General features: G+C 46.6%; 1 protein-coding gene across 1 annotated transcript in view; it reads right to left on the bottom strand.

Annotated features, from left to right (window-relative positions):
• The window catches only part of LOC142558408 (major facilitator superfamily domain-containing protein 4A-like), a 397,460-nt gene that overhangs the window by 22,913 nt on the left and 359,917 nt on the right, over positions 1 to 14,630 (bottom strand). Inside the window, exons 2-6 of the mRNA XM_075670544.1 lie at positions 7,284 to 7,479; positions 4,622 to 4,846; positions 3,883 to 4,000; positions 2,138 to 2,241; positions 885 to 977 (exon numbers count right to left, since the gene is read on the bottom strand). Coding sequence (XP_075526659.1) covers positions 885 to 977; positions 2,138 to 2,241; positions 3,883 to 4,000; positions 4,622 to 4,846; positions 7,284 to 7,479 — 736 coding nt within the window. The remainder of the gene's footprint in view (positions 1 to 884; positions 978 to 2,137; positions 2,242 to 3,882; positions 4,001 to 4,621; positions 4,847 to 7,283; positions 7,480 to 14,630) is intronic.

Here is a 14,630-nt window from a genome sequence, read left to right as displayed (position 1 = left end):
ATGCAGCGCCCGGGCAAGCGGCTCCGGCGCGCTCTCAACGGCGGTAATTTCTTTCCAAGCCGCCAGGCGCCGCCAGCACGATAACGGCTCCGCGGGCTTGTGACTTTTTCTGGTCGCCGCAAACAGCGGAGTTTCCACTCCTAAATGTTTCTTGCTCCGTGGCCCTGGGTTGCTGCGATGTGTCCGGACGTGTGGTACTCAGGGAATTCGAGCAAAAGGTGCTTTACAAATCACATGTTTGGTCTGTTCTGCTTCACGCTACAGGCATGAAGCAGCAAGAAATACCAGAAAAGCGTATTTTAGTGTAGTGGCATCGATTCCATTCCTTATCAGATTTCCTGGCAGCAAAATATGAAATGTATTCACATTTTGTGAAAAGCGACTTCTTCTCCAGCGCTTATACTCTTTTTAGCCATTGTGCGAATACAGGACAGAAAACATGCATAATATATATCTTCAGTGTTTCGGACAACAACAAAAACAAAACATCATTTAGCGAAAGCAAGGAAGCTTGCATCATAAATCACAAAGAATTGAGTGAAACGCGTATGCAAAACAATTAGCTAATGGTACAGAGAACACTTGTGCTGCTGTAGAAATCACTTTGCCCAATACCGTGCACGAGCGTGCCTACATGTCGGAGGAGGGAGTCGCTTGTCAAAACGTGAAAGCCACAAACCACGACAACTTATTCTGCCACAGTATGCAAATTCCATTCCTTCTAAATGTAACTGGCCATAGCGACGCCATTGTCACGCCGCTGTTTGGCAGAAGTTGCTATTTCGACAGCACCTGATTCAGTAACACAAGCAGGTGCCGGCCGCAGTGCAATGTCGAATATCGCGACTCCAAGCGGGCTTTCTTGGAAGAAGGCGTGTACTGACCCAGAAGAGGGCGTTGAGGTAGGCAGCGTCGGCTCTTGGAAGACGCGCAGCTCCCTTCACGGCGTAGGAGTAGATGTAGCCGCCGTACGCAGCCTGCAAGGAGGGAGAGGTGGGTCAGCGTGAGTCACGAAGCATTTGGGCGTCATTACGTTTGCATTTGCTAATACCAAACTGTAAACAAAGACAGTTTCTGCAAAGAACTACTGATGGACTGAGCGTACAGGTACGGAACTAACTCTGATATTAAACTCAAGAGCCTAAAGCAAACCCTTCAAAAGCCGATGCCTGGCAGTCCGAATGTTGAACGTTATTGCACTTGAAGCATTTCATCGGCGTCGGTTCAATCACGTCGATACAGTCACTTGTTTTCTGCGCCTGAGCGTCGATTATACACCCTGCACGTAGAGTCGGGTCTGAAAAAGGTCGCCATCAGCGGACGCGACTCCGGCTTCGCAAAAACATCAAGCATGCGGTGTTGTTTGACTGTGCGCTCTTGGCGTGTATCGTGCTACTTGGGCTTGGCGTGCTATCGTTCTGTCGCACTCAATGCGGCAGAGATAATAGCTGTGAGGGTTGCCTATGGTTAACACATCGCGTGCGCGCATCCACAAATACACACATACACGCACACAAATAAACACACAAAAGCACACGGACAAGACACACGCACACAGCGCACCAAAACACACACACACACTAATACACATACAGACACGTACGAACACCCGCACACAATGCATAAACACACACATGCGCACACATGAAGCACGCACACGCACGCACGCGCACGCACATAAACACACACACACACGGACGAACGAATGAACGCGCATGCACAATATTTTGTTCTCATTTGCCCTTCCCACCTGTTAAATACCTGATTTATTTCCCGTTTTGATATTTCAGCTGTCTTTTAAACGTACTTGCGCAAAAAAAAAAACAATATTGCACCATCTTCACTGACTTCTTCCTACAAACTTGTACACTATTTGGAAACGTGATGGAAAAGTTGGGGAGTAACAGAGGAATAGTCTCTGTTAACCCAGAACAGACGAATAATGTACAACATACTTATCTGTGCTTATCTTGAGCAGAAACAAGATTTAGAACACAGTCATATAGTGTCATCTCGGCTGGTGCTGGCGCAGCTATCGGTGGCGTGTTAACAGTTTGAACGTCCGACAGGTTTCCTGCTCATTGAAAACGTGTTGTCTGACTAATTTTTCTGACGTATCAAAGCGCATTGACATCACCTGAAGTCCGTCATAGAGGAACATCATGGCCGCAGTGAGGAGCGCAACCAGGATGATCTGCGAGGTACCAGTCGCCTTGCCCGTCTTGTCCGGGACGGCCGGTACTGCGGCGACAGAGCGGAAAAAAAGGAAAGAATAAAAGAACATTATGCGGGGACCTGCGACGAGTTTCGGCAGCTATACATATATCAGCTATTATTTCGCACTGATTATGTCGCAGGTACCGTAATATCATGCGCTTGTTATGAGCCAGTTTGATGAGGACATTGCACATTGTTAGGTATGGCCGGACACCATGGGCGATACGTCATCCCCCTACCTTCTATATGGCCGGACACCACGGGCGATACGTCATCCCCCTACATTCTATATGGCCGGACACCACGGGCGATACGTCATCCCCCTACCTTCTACTTGGCCGGACCCCACGGGCGATACGTCATCCCCCTACCTTCTACTTGGCCGGACCCCACGGGCGATACGTCATCCCCCTACCTTCTACTTGGCCGGACCCCACGGGCGACAGGTCATCCACCCGACCTTCTCCCAGGATTCGTCGAAAAGAGGATTGACTTCTCCTTCCCGTGCTCGGTAATGCAGGAGAGGGACCCTCTCTCTGTGCCTGTCACGTGACATCGACGGAAGCAAGATCCCGCCCACAACTTGTGGAGAGCCTATTTAAGGGGCTCCGAAATGTACTTTGAGAGACTTCATACTTGAGACTTCATACTTCATGCTTTTCTTATTTTCTTTCAGCTACCTTTTAATAAACAGTGCAAGTTTCGCACTAGCAAATCGTCTCGCCCTTGCTCGGTCGCCATGGTCTACAGGATGCCTGCAGCCCGCGGACGACGCGATGCTACCCAATAAGTAATGTCGGTCGAGCTTCGATAGGCAGGCGTCCCTACTTCTCGGCAGCAGTACGGTACGCTACCCTGGAGTACGCAACAACATCTAGCTGGTGTCATCTTGTGCCACCCTGTTAGAGAAAACAAGGTTGCACCACGAGCTGCGCTTCGCAGTGTTGCGGATGTAATCATAAATTTTAAAAAATAATAATTTTAAGCCAGTTATTTCGGCTTACATGGCCATTTTGAAATGTAGAAACGCGGAACTAGACTTTTCTGACGATTTCCTTCAGTTTTCCAATACAAACATGTGCGGTAAATTTTGTATTTTATCAAGTTTATTATTATTATTCCTTTAATTAGTGAATTGGTTGCTTTGGTTTTTCTTGAAAAGGATTTCCGCCGGGGCATATATTTAGCCTGTAGTTATGTGATTCATGTAACTTTTGTGGACTTTCTTTTTTAAAGCGTTCTAAGTAAAAAAAAAAAACTAACGCACACTGTATTATGGCTTGATGATTGCTGTTGCACGCAGTATGCCAATTTGTGAAGCCAGGGCGTGGCTGAAAATTAGCCATTGAAGTACACGCGACACGTTAAACTGAAATTCATGCTAAATACCCACGTATTGGTCCAAGGATGGAAAAATAATTGAAAAATAAGATATGTGAAATTTTAAATAATCACATTGTAGCGTTTGATAAACAAGAAACTTAGAATCCATAAGACTTCAACTAGTTTCTAAATATGCACAAAAGGGTTTGAAATTCTAAATTATGAAACTTAGTTCGCTATGTTTTCCTTGAATGCAGAAAGGCTGCGTACGTTAGAAGGAAACCAAGCAGTAACTGTTAGCATGCGTCTGGTTGACCATTCAAGCCAAGCCCGCCGACTTACCGGATGGATCGTCCACGGATTCGTACCAGGCCTGCTTGGTTCCTGGATCTTGGGAGGCAAGGCGCCGCCGGTACCACTGCTTTCCCACGAGAGAAAGAGCCAACAAGACCACGGGGACCTACGGATAGAAGAGCAGCTAACAACACCGTCACTTCTATTGGTTATATATATTTCCCCTCAAAAGGCGGGAAATGACTCGAGTAATTTCAAAATACTAGCTGTCCGAAAAGAAGCCGTGCAGCGAGAAAATAAACGCAAATATTATGATGATTGTGAATGACACCGCGGTTTCACCTGCGGTTACCAGATCAGTACGTCTGATAGTGTCTGTGAGCTGCACTCGAAAAAGAGAACGCCCGAGAACATCCTCACGCACTGCAGGAGCTACAGACTGCCATCACCCGCCGCATTGCACACAGAACTCCAGCAACCCTCCGCCGAGTGTTTAACAATATGCAGCGTCCTGTGCAGAAATGTCTTCAAGACAGTGGTGAACGTTTTCAGCATCCCCTTTGGTGATAACTGCACTGCCAGAAGTAGAATTTCAAATTTTTAGGCAATTACATGCAGTCGTTCAACGTCAAAGTAAGATCGCTACCGATTCATTTACTGATTGTGACATTGAGTAACATTGAGCGCAACAGAGTAAACTTTATCTTTCCTATAAAAGAGTTCATCTCTCTTCTACTCCAGCTGAGTGGCACTAGACAAAAAAAAAATTAAAGACGGTGGCACTCGCCATGAGCAGGGCCATGATCCAGAATGCGTAGTCGATGTGCGTCTTGCGTTGGGCCTCGGCGAGCGACGTCGCCGGAAGGCCTCCCCCAGAAGGATTCATGTCCTCCTGGTCCAGCATGGAGTCCGAGCTGTTGTCGATGAACACCGAACAGTCCTCGTTCAGCAGGAACGGCTGCGCGATCATCGGGCTCACGAACGCCCCGATGCCATAGAAGAAATGCAGCGCCTGCATCGAGCAAAATGTGGCGATGCATAAACTAAAAGGAATAGGTCTTTTATGTGCGAGGAGGGGGAGGAAGGAAAAGGAAGGAGGAAGCATGACGTCACGCAGCAAACCTCTGTTTCCCAGCCGTCGCTTCATTGTTTCCTTCTGCAGTGCCTCCAAAAGTCGGTCCAGCAGGTAACATTTCGCTCCGCGGACTAAGACCAAGTTGTTTGGTTTCCAGTAGGTTTTAATCGACGCGTACTTTTTCAGGAGATTTGAAACAGCTATAGCCGCGTTTGCATGAATGCGACATATGGGCGCATCGTATCGGATTTCTAGCGCACCGCATTCATGTAGACAGCGGTAATGGAAAGCGCATCGCATTAATTCGCCAGGCGAGTGCTGATTTACAGGCGCGAGCCGACTCATGCGCATGGCTCGACGTTCTCGCCATAGTTAACGCTCTACATGTAAACAGCGTCTTATCGCTTTTCCCAAATTCGTTTGGAAATGCGATGCGCTGTGGTCGCAGTCAAATCCGCGACAACCAGCTCAACCCTGCAACGCCATACCCTCCGGGCTATCGCGGCGGGGTAAACTTTGCACGTAAATTTAGGCCACACAATGACGGTACGAACCTACCGAGGAGCCAGTGCCTTTTCAAAAACGTCACAGACATCAGTATGCCCGATGTTCGGACAACAGGTAGAGAGAGAACGCTGGTCACGCCAGTCTGAACACTTTCCCGAAAGTTTGCTTTATTTTTTTTTCGGGACAGTCCCTTACAATTCACTTACAGTTCTCTCTAGGCATGCATAGTAGCGCCGCTTGGAGGTTCTCAGCTACGCTTTTTACTTACGTTGACTCATGATATTGTTTCACCACCGACAAACGCGCGTCATTTTTGCACTTTTGCCATCCGACATTGACGTTAGTCTAACTGTCAATGAGAACGGTGCGTCCCGTTTATGCTCAGCCTTATGTCGGTCGTGGGACTCTAGGCTGCACTCTCTGTTCCGAAACACTACGTTGCGTAGAAAGTCCAGCGATACAATTATTAGGCGCTCATGGCACAGCTCGTCTTGGTGCAAGCGCTTCCTGAAAAACTCTAAAATATTCTTGCCCTAACTACTCTGGAAAAACGCAACTTTTAGGCCTCTTTCTTAATGGGCGCTTTGCACATTTCTTGATTTCGATTTTCAGTCCTCCAACGGCACCGGCATCTTTTGCGGTAGTGGCGACGCAGCGAAAATCCGATTAATTTGCCCAATCTTCCATTTATGCTTTTCATTAAACAAGCTTTATATTGCGGAGTGTAATGGCAAACACTCTGTTGTTGTGAATACGAGTACGTAAACTTTGTTTGCTATTAACGGTGAGGAGGCAGTACATTATTCGCGAACTGTTCGAAAAAATTTCATAGTTGATTCTATTCGAATCGCATCTGGCACTATTTGATTGCGTTTGATTTGTTCTCAAAAACTTCCAATTGCACACATCTACAGAATTTCTCCATACGTGTTTATGTTTTCGTTTACGTAATAATGAAATCTACGAGACAGGCAGTCAGATCCCTAACTGATTCTTGCTGGGGTAAGTGCGGAGCCTCTCCCCACCCCCAGACCACCCGCCTCTCCTGCTCTTCATTTATTTTTGTGCAACTTCACCTGCTACCTAACCTGTAGGTGCTTCATCTGAACGTCACGAATCAGCCCGTGTCACTCGCAATACAAGCTACAGCGAGAATCTCCTTGAGGAAGCGCATGTTGGCCTCTCGTGGACAAAAATCCACCTGACTCACGCCACTTTCACGTTGGTGGAAGACAGTAACTAAATTGCTTCGTTCGGCGTTTGACATTTCTTTTTTTTTTTGTTGTTTTCTAGCATACACACGCATTCACCCGTATCTACATTTCAAGAGGCGAAGGCAGTGGACGTCCTAAGGGTGATAGAAGAGAGAGAGTACGCACAAGCAGTATAACTAATGACATTGTTTTTTATATCATTACCATTAGCCCTGCACATCGGAGGAAAAAAAAAACAAGTTTCTGCAATAGGAAATTACAACTCAACATCGCTCGCCTCATCTGCCACTGCTCGCGCTTGGACGGACAATGCCAGACTCTCCAGCATCCCTAAAGTAGACTACACGATCGGCTTTTTGCCAAAGCAAAGGTCCTGCGGGCCTTGCCTCACAGCTCACCAGTCTGGAAAGCCACACGAGCTATTCTTCAATGCACCCGAAGGCGTCAAACTTGATTGCCCGTCTGTAAAAACGCTGGACATCGTCCAGTGAAAGCACATAATTTGAAAGTTTCTCTTTTCTATCTTATTTCACTCCGCCCCTACCCGCGTGTAGGGTAGCACAGTGGACAAAGTCTACTTCGCTCCTTTTCTTTCTCTCTCTCCACCAACACGCGAGCATGCTAAAACTGCGGAATGCGGAATCGTCACTCACTTGTAGGAACGGCGAGACGTCCTTGGAGTATATGCGTATCATGTACACGTTGGCGACGGTGTCGATGCACCCCATGAAGAAGCCCATGATGGCCAGCACCACGGCAAGCACGGCAAGCACGTGACACACCGGGATCAGCGCCATGGTCATCGTCATCATGGCCGTGCCCAGCACCAGCGTCAGGTTGGGCGTCAGCCTGCGCATGTCGTGGCGAAATGTACATTTGGTGATCTAATAAAAACATTCTGTGGTCAGTAAATCAATCAACAGTGGCAGTTGCTTCGGGCTGCTTGTCACGACGGCTGAAGCGCGTGGAACAGGTGACACATTCGCGGATGTACGTTGAATTACTTGCGAACGATTAAACATTCTTCTAAAACTAACGTTGTGATTCACTTTACGGGAAAGCTTCATCATTAGAGCGAGAAAAAAAAAAGCGCATTCTACTCGCCCCCCTTCCTCCTCCTTTCACCTTAAATTTCCCTTCCAAAACCTCAGCGCGGGTACCTCAGTGTATTGTAAGGAATTTCAAAGCGTTTCTTCGCATTGTAACCGTTTATTTACTGCAAAAAATTATCGAAGCTTGTTGTGCTGAGCTCTTACGGGTTCCTTTAGGATGCAATGTAGGCCTTCTTTACGGATAGAATATAAAATATACACCACAGTGGACGCCGTCAATATCAATGGCGGTACGGGTGCAGGTGAGGCAATTTCAAGTTGCATCGCAAACCTGTTTTTTGGTCTTTGCATCTTTTCCGGCTTACCGAGCGTCCGATCGCAGCAAGACCGGTCGCTTCGCTGTGCCTATGTAATATAATCACTTACTATCAAAGCTTAGTTTACTCTTCCTCGGTGGTGTCACTGTAAGAGGAAGCTATAGCTCGGGGCCAGAAACTCCGATTCCGGCTATTTAAATGCATTTTTATGAGGCAACCGCCCGGCCAATTTGAATAATCTTTATTGCATTTGACAAGGAAAGTTAAATTATAGTGGATTCTAGGAAACAGTATTGGTTTGCGCCCTCAGGTATCTTACAATAATTGCCAGAAATTGGCAAGTTTCGAAAATAGAAGCACGAAGTTTACAAATCCGTAACTCTAGACCAAGAACGGACATTGCATTTTTGTGAACTCCATACGTTAGAGCACATGCGGACAGACATGAGATACAAATTTAGAGGTTACCTAAAGTTGTTAGAATACTAACCAGAGTTTCGTAAGAATCCGGCTCACAAATTAGTGGTACATTTCAAACGGTGCTTAATACATCAATTTTCTGCGCCCTAGATGTATTATTGGCGGGGTTTACACGATTGTGATATAAATTTTAATCGCTCAGTTACAGAGTTGTAAACTTGATACGCAACTACTTCTCAGTCTTGCGATTTTCAAGAACTACTGTAAAGAAATTGCCTGCATAAATAAATAATCTTCTTCTTACAGTCACTAAATTTTAACTCTCTCTTTTAAATGCAACAAACTTCATCGTGGAATTTGGTACAGTGGTTGCCGAAAAAAATTATTTCTGTCTTTCTACGTATTTAGGTAAGAAATTTCCAGCCAGATCTTCGTATGAGGGTCTCATAACAAGTTAGCCGCAAATCAGCTAGGTAAAATGGAAACGTGAGGCTGATGGTTTAAGTTCAAACTTGCAGTTATTCAAATTTACATTTTTTTTTTCGCTACGTTAACACAGATTAGCGGCAAGAAAAAAACGACATAACGGGCACAACACAGCCGGGACTTCGGTCACGTGACTTTGAGGCCAGCTGCAGACAGCATTGGCAGCTGATACCGCAGCCAGTTACAGCTTCGTTTATGTCTGAAATCGTGCAAATCGGCGGGAATAGTTTTTCTGGAGAAAAGAGAACTTCGATGTCGAGCCCCACCGCGAGGAGTCAAGTGCAGTTAAGGGAACATGACTCTGCCATTAAAACCAACTTGCTAATTCCAAAACATTCACTGTCGTTCACACACCAAGACAATAGTATGCGCAGTTGGGCGCCACGATAGGACTGAAACACAACTGATAATATCAGGTATGAACGCCACTCCTTCTTGAAACAGCTGACACGCTCCACCTGGCATGGCAGACGCTAAGACTGCGCAAATACAGAAAAAGAAAAAAAAACAAAGAAAGCGTCGAGTCCTCGCAAATATTTTGTCCAGCCGTCTACGCGTTTAGAAGGCCTACGTGTGTTTTAATACAAATAGTACAAAATATCAACGCACCCTTCAGAACTTCATACACTGTGGCACTTTTTGCTTTACGCCATTGTGCAATTTCCTCCATAAACTTTCTCTAAGTAACTCGACCGAAATATCTGCAGAATTCTACACGTGGAAAAATAAATATATTCACAATTATTTTTGTTTCTAATCTTTGGACAATACCTTTTCAACGGACAAAAGAATTCTACGACCAGTAAAAGCCGACCTATTTCAGTTTTACAGAAATAAACAGTAGACGGTACGAATTCGTATTCTTAGAAATCAATACGTCCGGCACCTACTGCCGCTTACGGTTATCGCTAGCGGCACACCGCACACCGTTTCTCACAGGGTGCGCACGACGGGATGACCTGCCGCCACAATTCACCCGGATCTCTGGGTCACTCGGGCCGGCGGCCACGCGGTGACCCTCGCGTCCGAGGAAACGTCTTCCTCCGGGAACGCGATTCCGCTTAATCGCTCATGGAATCGTTCTCTCCGGGGACGCACACTCGCGCCGACGCAAACGACGATACGCGTCGATCACGCGGACAAATTGCGGCACTATGCAGACGCCGGAAGAAAAAGTCGACGACGGCACAAAGGCGCTCCATCTCTCGAAGCACGGTGCGTCGACGAAGATTGCGGTATACGAGTCCGGGACACGCGCACGATTGCGCGCGCTCGCACAAAAGCGATCGCGCCCTGTTCACACACGCAGCGACGAAAGCGAAAGGTACGCGGAAAGCGAAAAGCCAACACACGACAGCAGAGAGAGAGAGAGACGATAGGGAAGGCGTGCGGCGTTGCTGCTCGATCCCATCAGCAGCGCGCACTGCCGGAGACAATCGACTCCGGAGTGAGACGTCCGTGCGCGGAGCTGCGATGGGCGACCTGGCCGTCTCTCCGCGAGAGGCCTCGCACAGAAACGATGTAGTTGGCGTGATCGCAGCGGCGCGCGAGGTTAAAAAGGTGCGCGCACTGTTTTCCTGACATAAATGCTTGAGCGGAAGCTGTGAAGTGACCGAGAATATGCATCATGATTTCACGTCGTGCGTGGCCTTCCAGGTGCAATTGGTCGTGCTAAGCGACGGTAGCATGCGAACGACTGGCACGTGAGTCCCATAGCCGTTCTCCTGTCGCCGTTACACGAGCCGCTGAAAGGTACTGAAGGAAGGCGTAACCCTATACATTGCGCAAGCTACTTTCTTGCGTTGTATGCGGACTCGGACAAGTGAATTATAAACAACGAGAGAGAGAGAGAGAGATCAAGAAAACGTTCACTGAGATTTGGTGATGTTAAACGACTAAAGTTAGGCGATGTTGCACCAGTAAAGAAAGAAGAACTAAAAATGAGCGAGCTCATCACAACTTCGTCGACTAGTTTCGACTCTTAGTTTAGTAGTAGACTCTTGTGTGCTCGTCTGTTCGGTACTGCAGTCCAAAGAATTAGGGATTTCGTCTGAATGATCCGGCACACACCGCTTCCATGAGTGGTCTTAAAGAAATACACGGAACCGAATCGTCACTTCTACATGAACTGATCGCTTTGAGCCATCAGCTTACTCGAAGGAGCCAATTATTCCAGTGGTACGTATGTGGTATTCTGGACCCTGTGATCAGCTGAATCACTTAGACAAATGGGTGGCCTTCTCAATACAGCACCGAATGGGCGACACGGTTTGTCCCGAAAGAGCTTAAAGTAGCTTATTTCTTCCTTGGAACGGAACGTATTAAAGACAGAGGTTCGATACTCTTTTTTGACGTAGACATGATTAACTGAAATATATAAATAATCGGCCACAAACTCGTCATCAGCATTAATTACAGTGCTAAGTTTACATGTCTATATAGGTGACCAATTACGATATATGAAGTTTTGTAGCGTTTGTTTCCGACGTGATCTAGCGACGCAAATGGCTGAGGCAGTTCAGGTTACATCAACATGTGATCATGCAATTTGATTCCTAACGGCTCGGCTATGCATGCTCCATCTGTTCGTTTCAAGGACTGAGTATCTTGCATGCCAAAACACTTTGCCCTGCCACGGCCAACGCCAGCCTCCACAAATAATAATAATAATAATAATAATAATAATAATAATAATAATAATAATAATAATAATAATAATAATAATAATAATAATAATAATAATAATGATGATGATGATGATGATGATGATGATGATAATAACAGCAGTGAGAAGACAAGAAACGTGAGATGCGTCTATGGCGTTTTACAAGCTCATAGAAATTGAAGCGCTCATATTCAACTACAACATAATGGGCCAAACATCGTCAGCAAATTCTGGCTTTGGATGCTGCCAAATTGCGAAAAATATTTTCGAGTACCACCACGTTTCCATCTTCAGCGTAACAAAGAGGCAAATAGACAGTGGCACGCCAGGCATCTTGATCGACACAACATTCAATTAGAGAGTCAGTGAGCCGCATCAGACTATATATACGACGGCGACTTACGCGCCGTGTGACGGACCTGCAGTCGCGTGTTACAAAAACGCTGGGCCCACGAAGGCCGCGTTTGCACCTTTGGCTATCTATCATAAAACCGAGCGCGTGCACTTCCTCGACTGTAGGAAACTCGCGCAAGCGACAGATCTTCGTCGACGCGTGTATACGTTCGACGCGGGCGACCGTTCAGGCAGCGATCGATGACTTCCGCATGCCGGAGGTTATACGCACCGTCGGACGGCGAGACGCAGAACATCTCGCCGCCTGGGGATCGGAAGTGGCCAACGAACTTCCGCAACACTGCGAACACTTACATACACGTTTCTTTTTCTTATTGTTTTTTATCCCTAAGGTTTCCTTGCACCTTCTCAAGGGTTCGTCGTCGTTTCTTCGCCTATGGCAGGCAAACAACTGGGTTATATCGCACGGCACGTACAGTTGCGTGAAATATGACTTGCAACACCCTTGTTCGTGGTCGAAGGGGCCGCGCGGTGGCTCTGACAGGCGAAATAGCGGTTCAATAAATACCACTAATCGAAGCTGTGTTCAAGTCTGGAACTTACCCTGTGCCTGCGCAGCCATACAGTCTTGGAGCCCCTTCGGCCACGGTCATACTGGCCTGCAACACTGCAGGCCAGTATGACCTGCAGTGTTGCAGGTCATACTGCACGTGACTGCACGTGCCTGTCGGTATATGCCACTGCGTACGCGCACGAATACAGGACTTGGGCCACTGTCCATTCCTTGGCCCATCCTCCAGAGTGGGTGCCACCGTGACGCAGTGGGTGCATAAGCGTTAAATGTATTTACAGATCCTGTCGTACTTTTCTGTGCAGGCACCTGTTTTCAACTGCGACGCTTCTCAAGTATCATACCTGGCCTTCGTCATCGTTACACGTACGGGCGAAGAGACCGTGCGAGTGTCATCCACAATGACCGCGGCCTCCATAACTCGAACAAGCTTTTGCTCTATTTAGATTCCATCATTTCCATGGATCCGCGTGTTTTTCGTCATGTTGATTAAAAACACAGTGCTGAACGACTTGACTTTTAAATTCATGTCTTCCACATATGCATTCTTCCCACATCGCTTGCCACTACTGAACATGAAACATTTACTAAAGCATGAGGCAACCTTGTATGATATAACGATGCCGTTTTTGAAAGTTGTAATAGTATGGCTATTTACATCCTCAAATATTTTATAATTATTCATCTTTTCCCATCTTTCACTCGTGATGTCAGTGTTCTTTTCCAGAATAACTTTCATTCACACGAAACGACATCTTGCGTCCCAATTATATCGCATGTTTATTCGTCTTACTGCGCGAAAAACAGCCTGTATGGTATTTGTTGACCTTTATGAAAAGCAAGCAAAATTAAAAGATGAAATAAGATGCGTGTTATCGGATATGTGCATCTATGAAAAATCTCTATAACTGTTTTGATCTATAAAATATACAGATCAATACATAAAAGTTGTTCAGAGTGAGACAAGATATGTATGAAAAGAAGCAGTCGTCAGTTATTAACCTTAAAAATGCCTAGTAACAAGACTAGTCACAAGACGTAGTGACAGACAGGCGCAGGAGCTGCAGTAGTACATTTATTTATTTATTTATTTATTTATTTATTTATTTATTTATTTATTTATTTATTTTGAAATCAAAGACTACGGTTGCTCATCGGAACGGGCTCGCCCAGCGAACACCGTCATCTTGGAGAGAAAAACTGCTTCGCGACACACTCAGCGTCGTGCTCGTTCTCTAAAAGTATTGCTTGTTATGGACTCCGAAATTCGTTTCCAGAGGTCGTCACTCTCCGATTCCGCATGGCGCACAATGCCTCGCACAAATTGCGAGACGCGAAAGTTGTGATTAGCACGCCCCGCTCCCAATCGCGCGTTGCTGCAGTGCAAGAGTTTGACCGATCTGAGGGAAGATGGATTGTTGATCGGCGCGCCATGAATCTCGGAGGCCACACAAGAGGACCCAGACTGCGCGCGGACTTCGAAGGCGCGCGGCTAGATGGCACAACGTGTCCAAAGGGAAGCACGAAAGAGGAACCCGGCTGCAGTACCCGGCTCAAACATGGCGCGGTTTGGCCGTGGCAATACGGCGTGTCGCGACACCGCTTGAAAGCTAATAGCATTAATGTCAGCAGTCCTCGTGAAATGGGTTCTGCTAGAATTTAGTTTGTGCCTGTGCAATAAATGCTATCATTTTTTCTCGAAAGCTGACAGCAATAAGATGATGAAACTAAATACATGTACTGTGCCACGTCCATCTGACTTAATATGTCTAGAGGTATTTCAGGCTATCACTTCCGAGCTAATATTCATATAAATGCATAATTTGATGCATCGAGACTACAACAGCAGACGACAGAAATGATTCCCCAGCAGACGAAGAAGACGAAAAGCACGCGTTGTCTAAACGGAGTGCACGTGCAAAGTAGACGCGGCAACACGAGTGGTAAAAGAGCAGACGCACTTTAGAACTAGTTGCCAAATGCTTCGTTCTGAATGTTCGGCCTTTACCAGTTTTGGTATGTTGTTGGGTGTACGAAACCAACAGGATCGGGCGCGTCAGTGCTGCGTCCTGGCAGCATCGACATGCCCTCGGAGTGCTGGCCTCTGTCCCGACCCGGTACCTGGCGTCCCCCAA

This window comes from Dermacentor variabilis, chromosome 9 (genome assembly GCF_050947875.1).
Source record: "Dermacentor variabilis isolate Ectoservices chromosome 9, ASM5094787v1, whole genome shotgun sequence".
Classification (NCBI taxonomy): domain Eukaryota; kingdom Metazoa; phylum Arthropoda; class Arachnida; order Ixodida; family Ixodidae; genus Dermacentor; species Dermacentor variabilis.
Note: the sequence above shows the minus strand (reverse complement) of the source record. Positions and strands in the feature narration are given on the sequence as shown.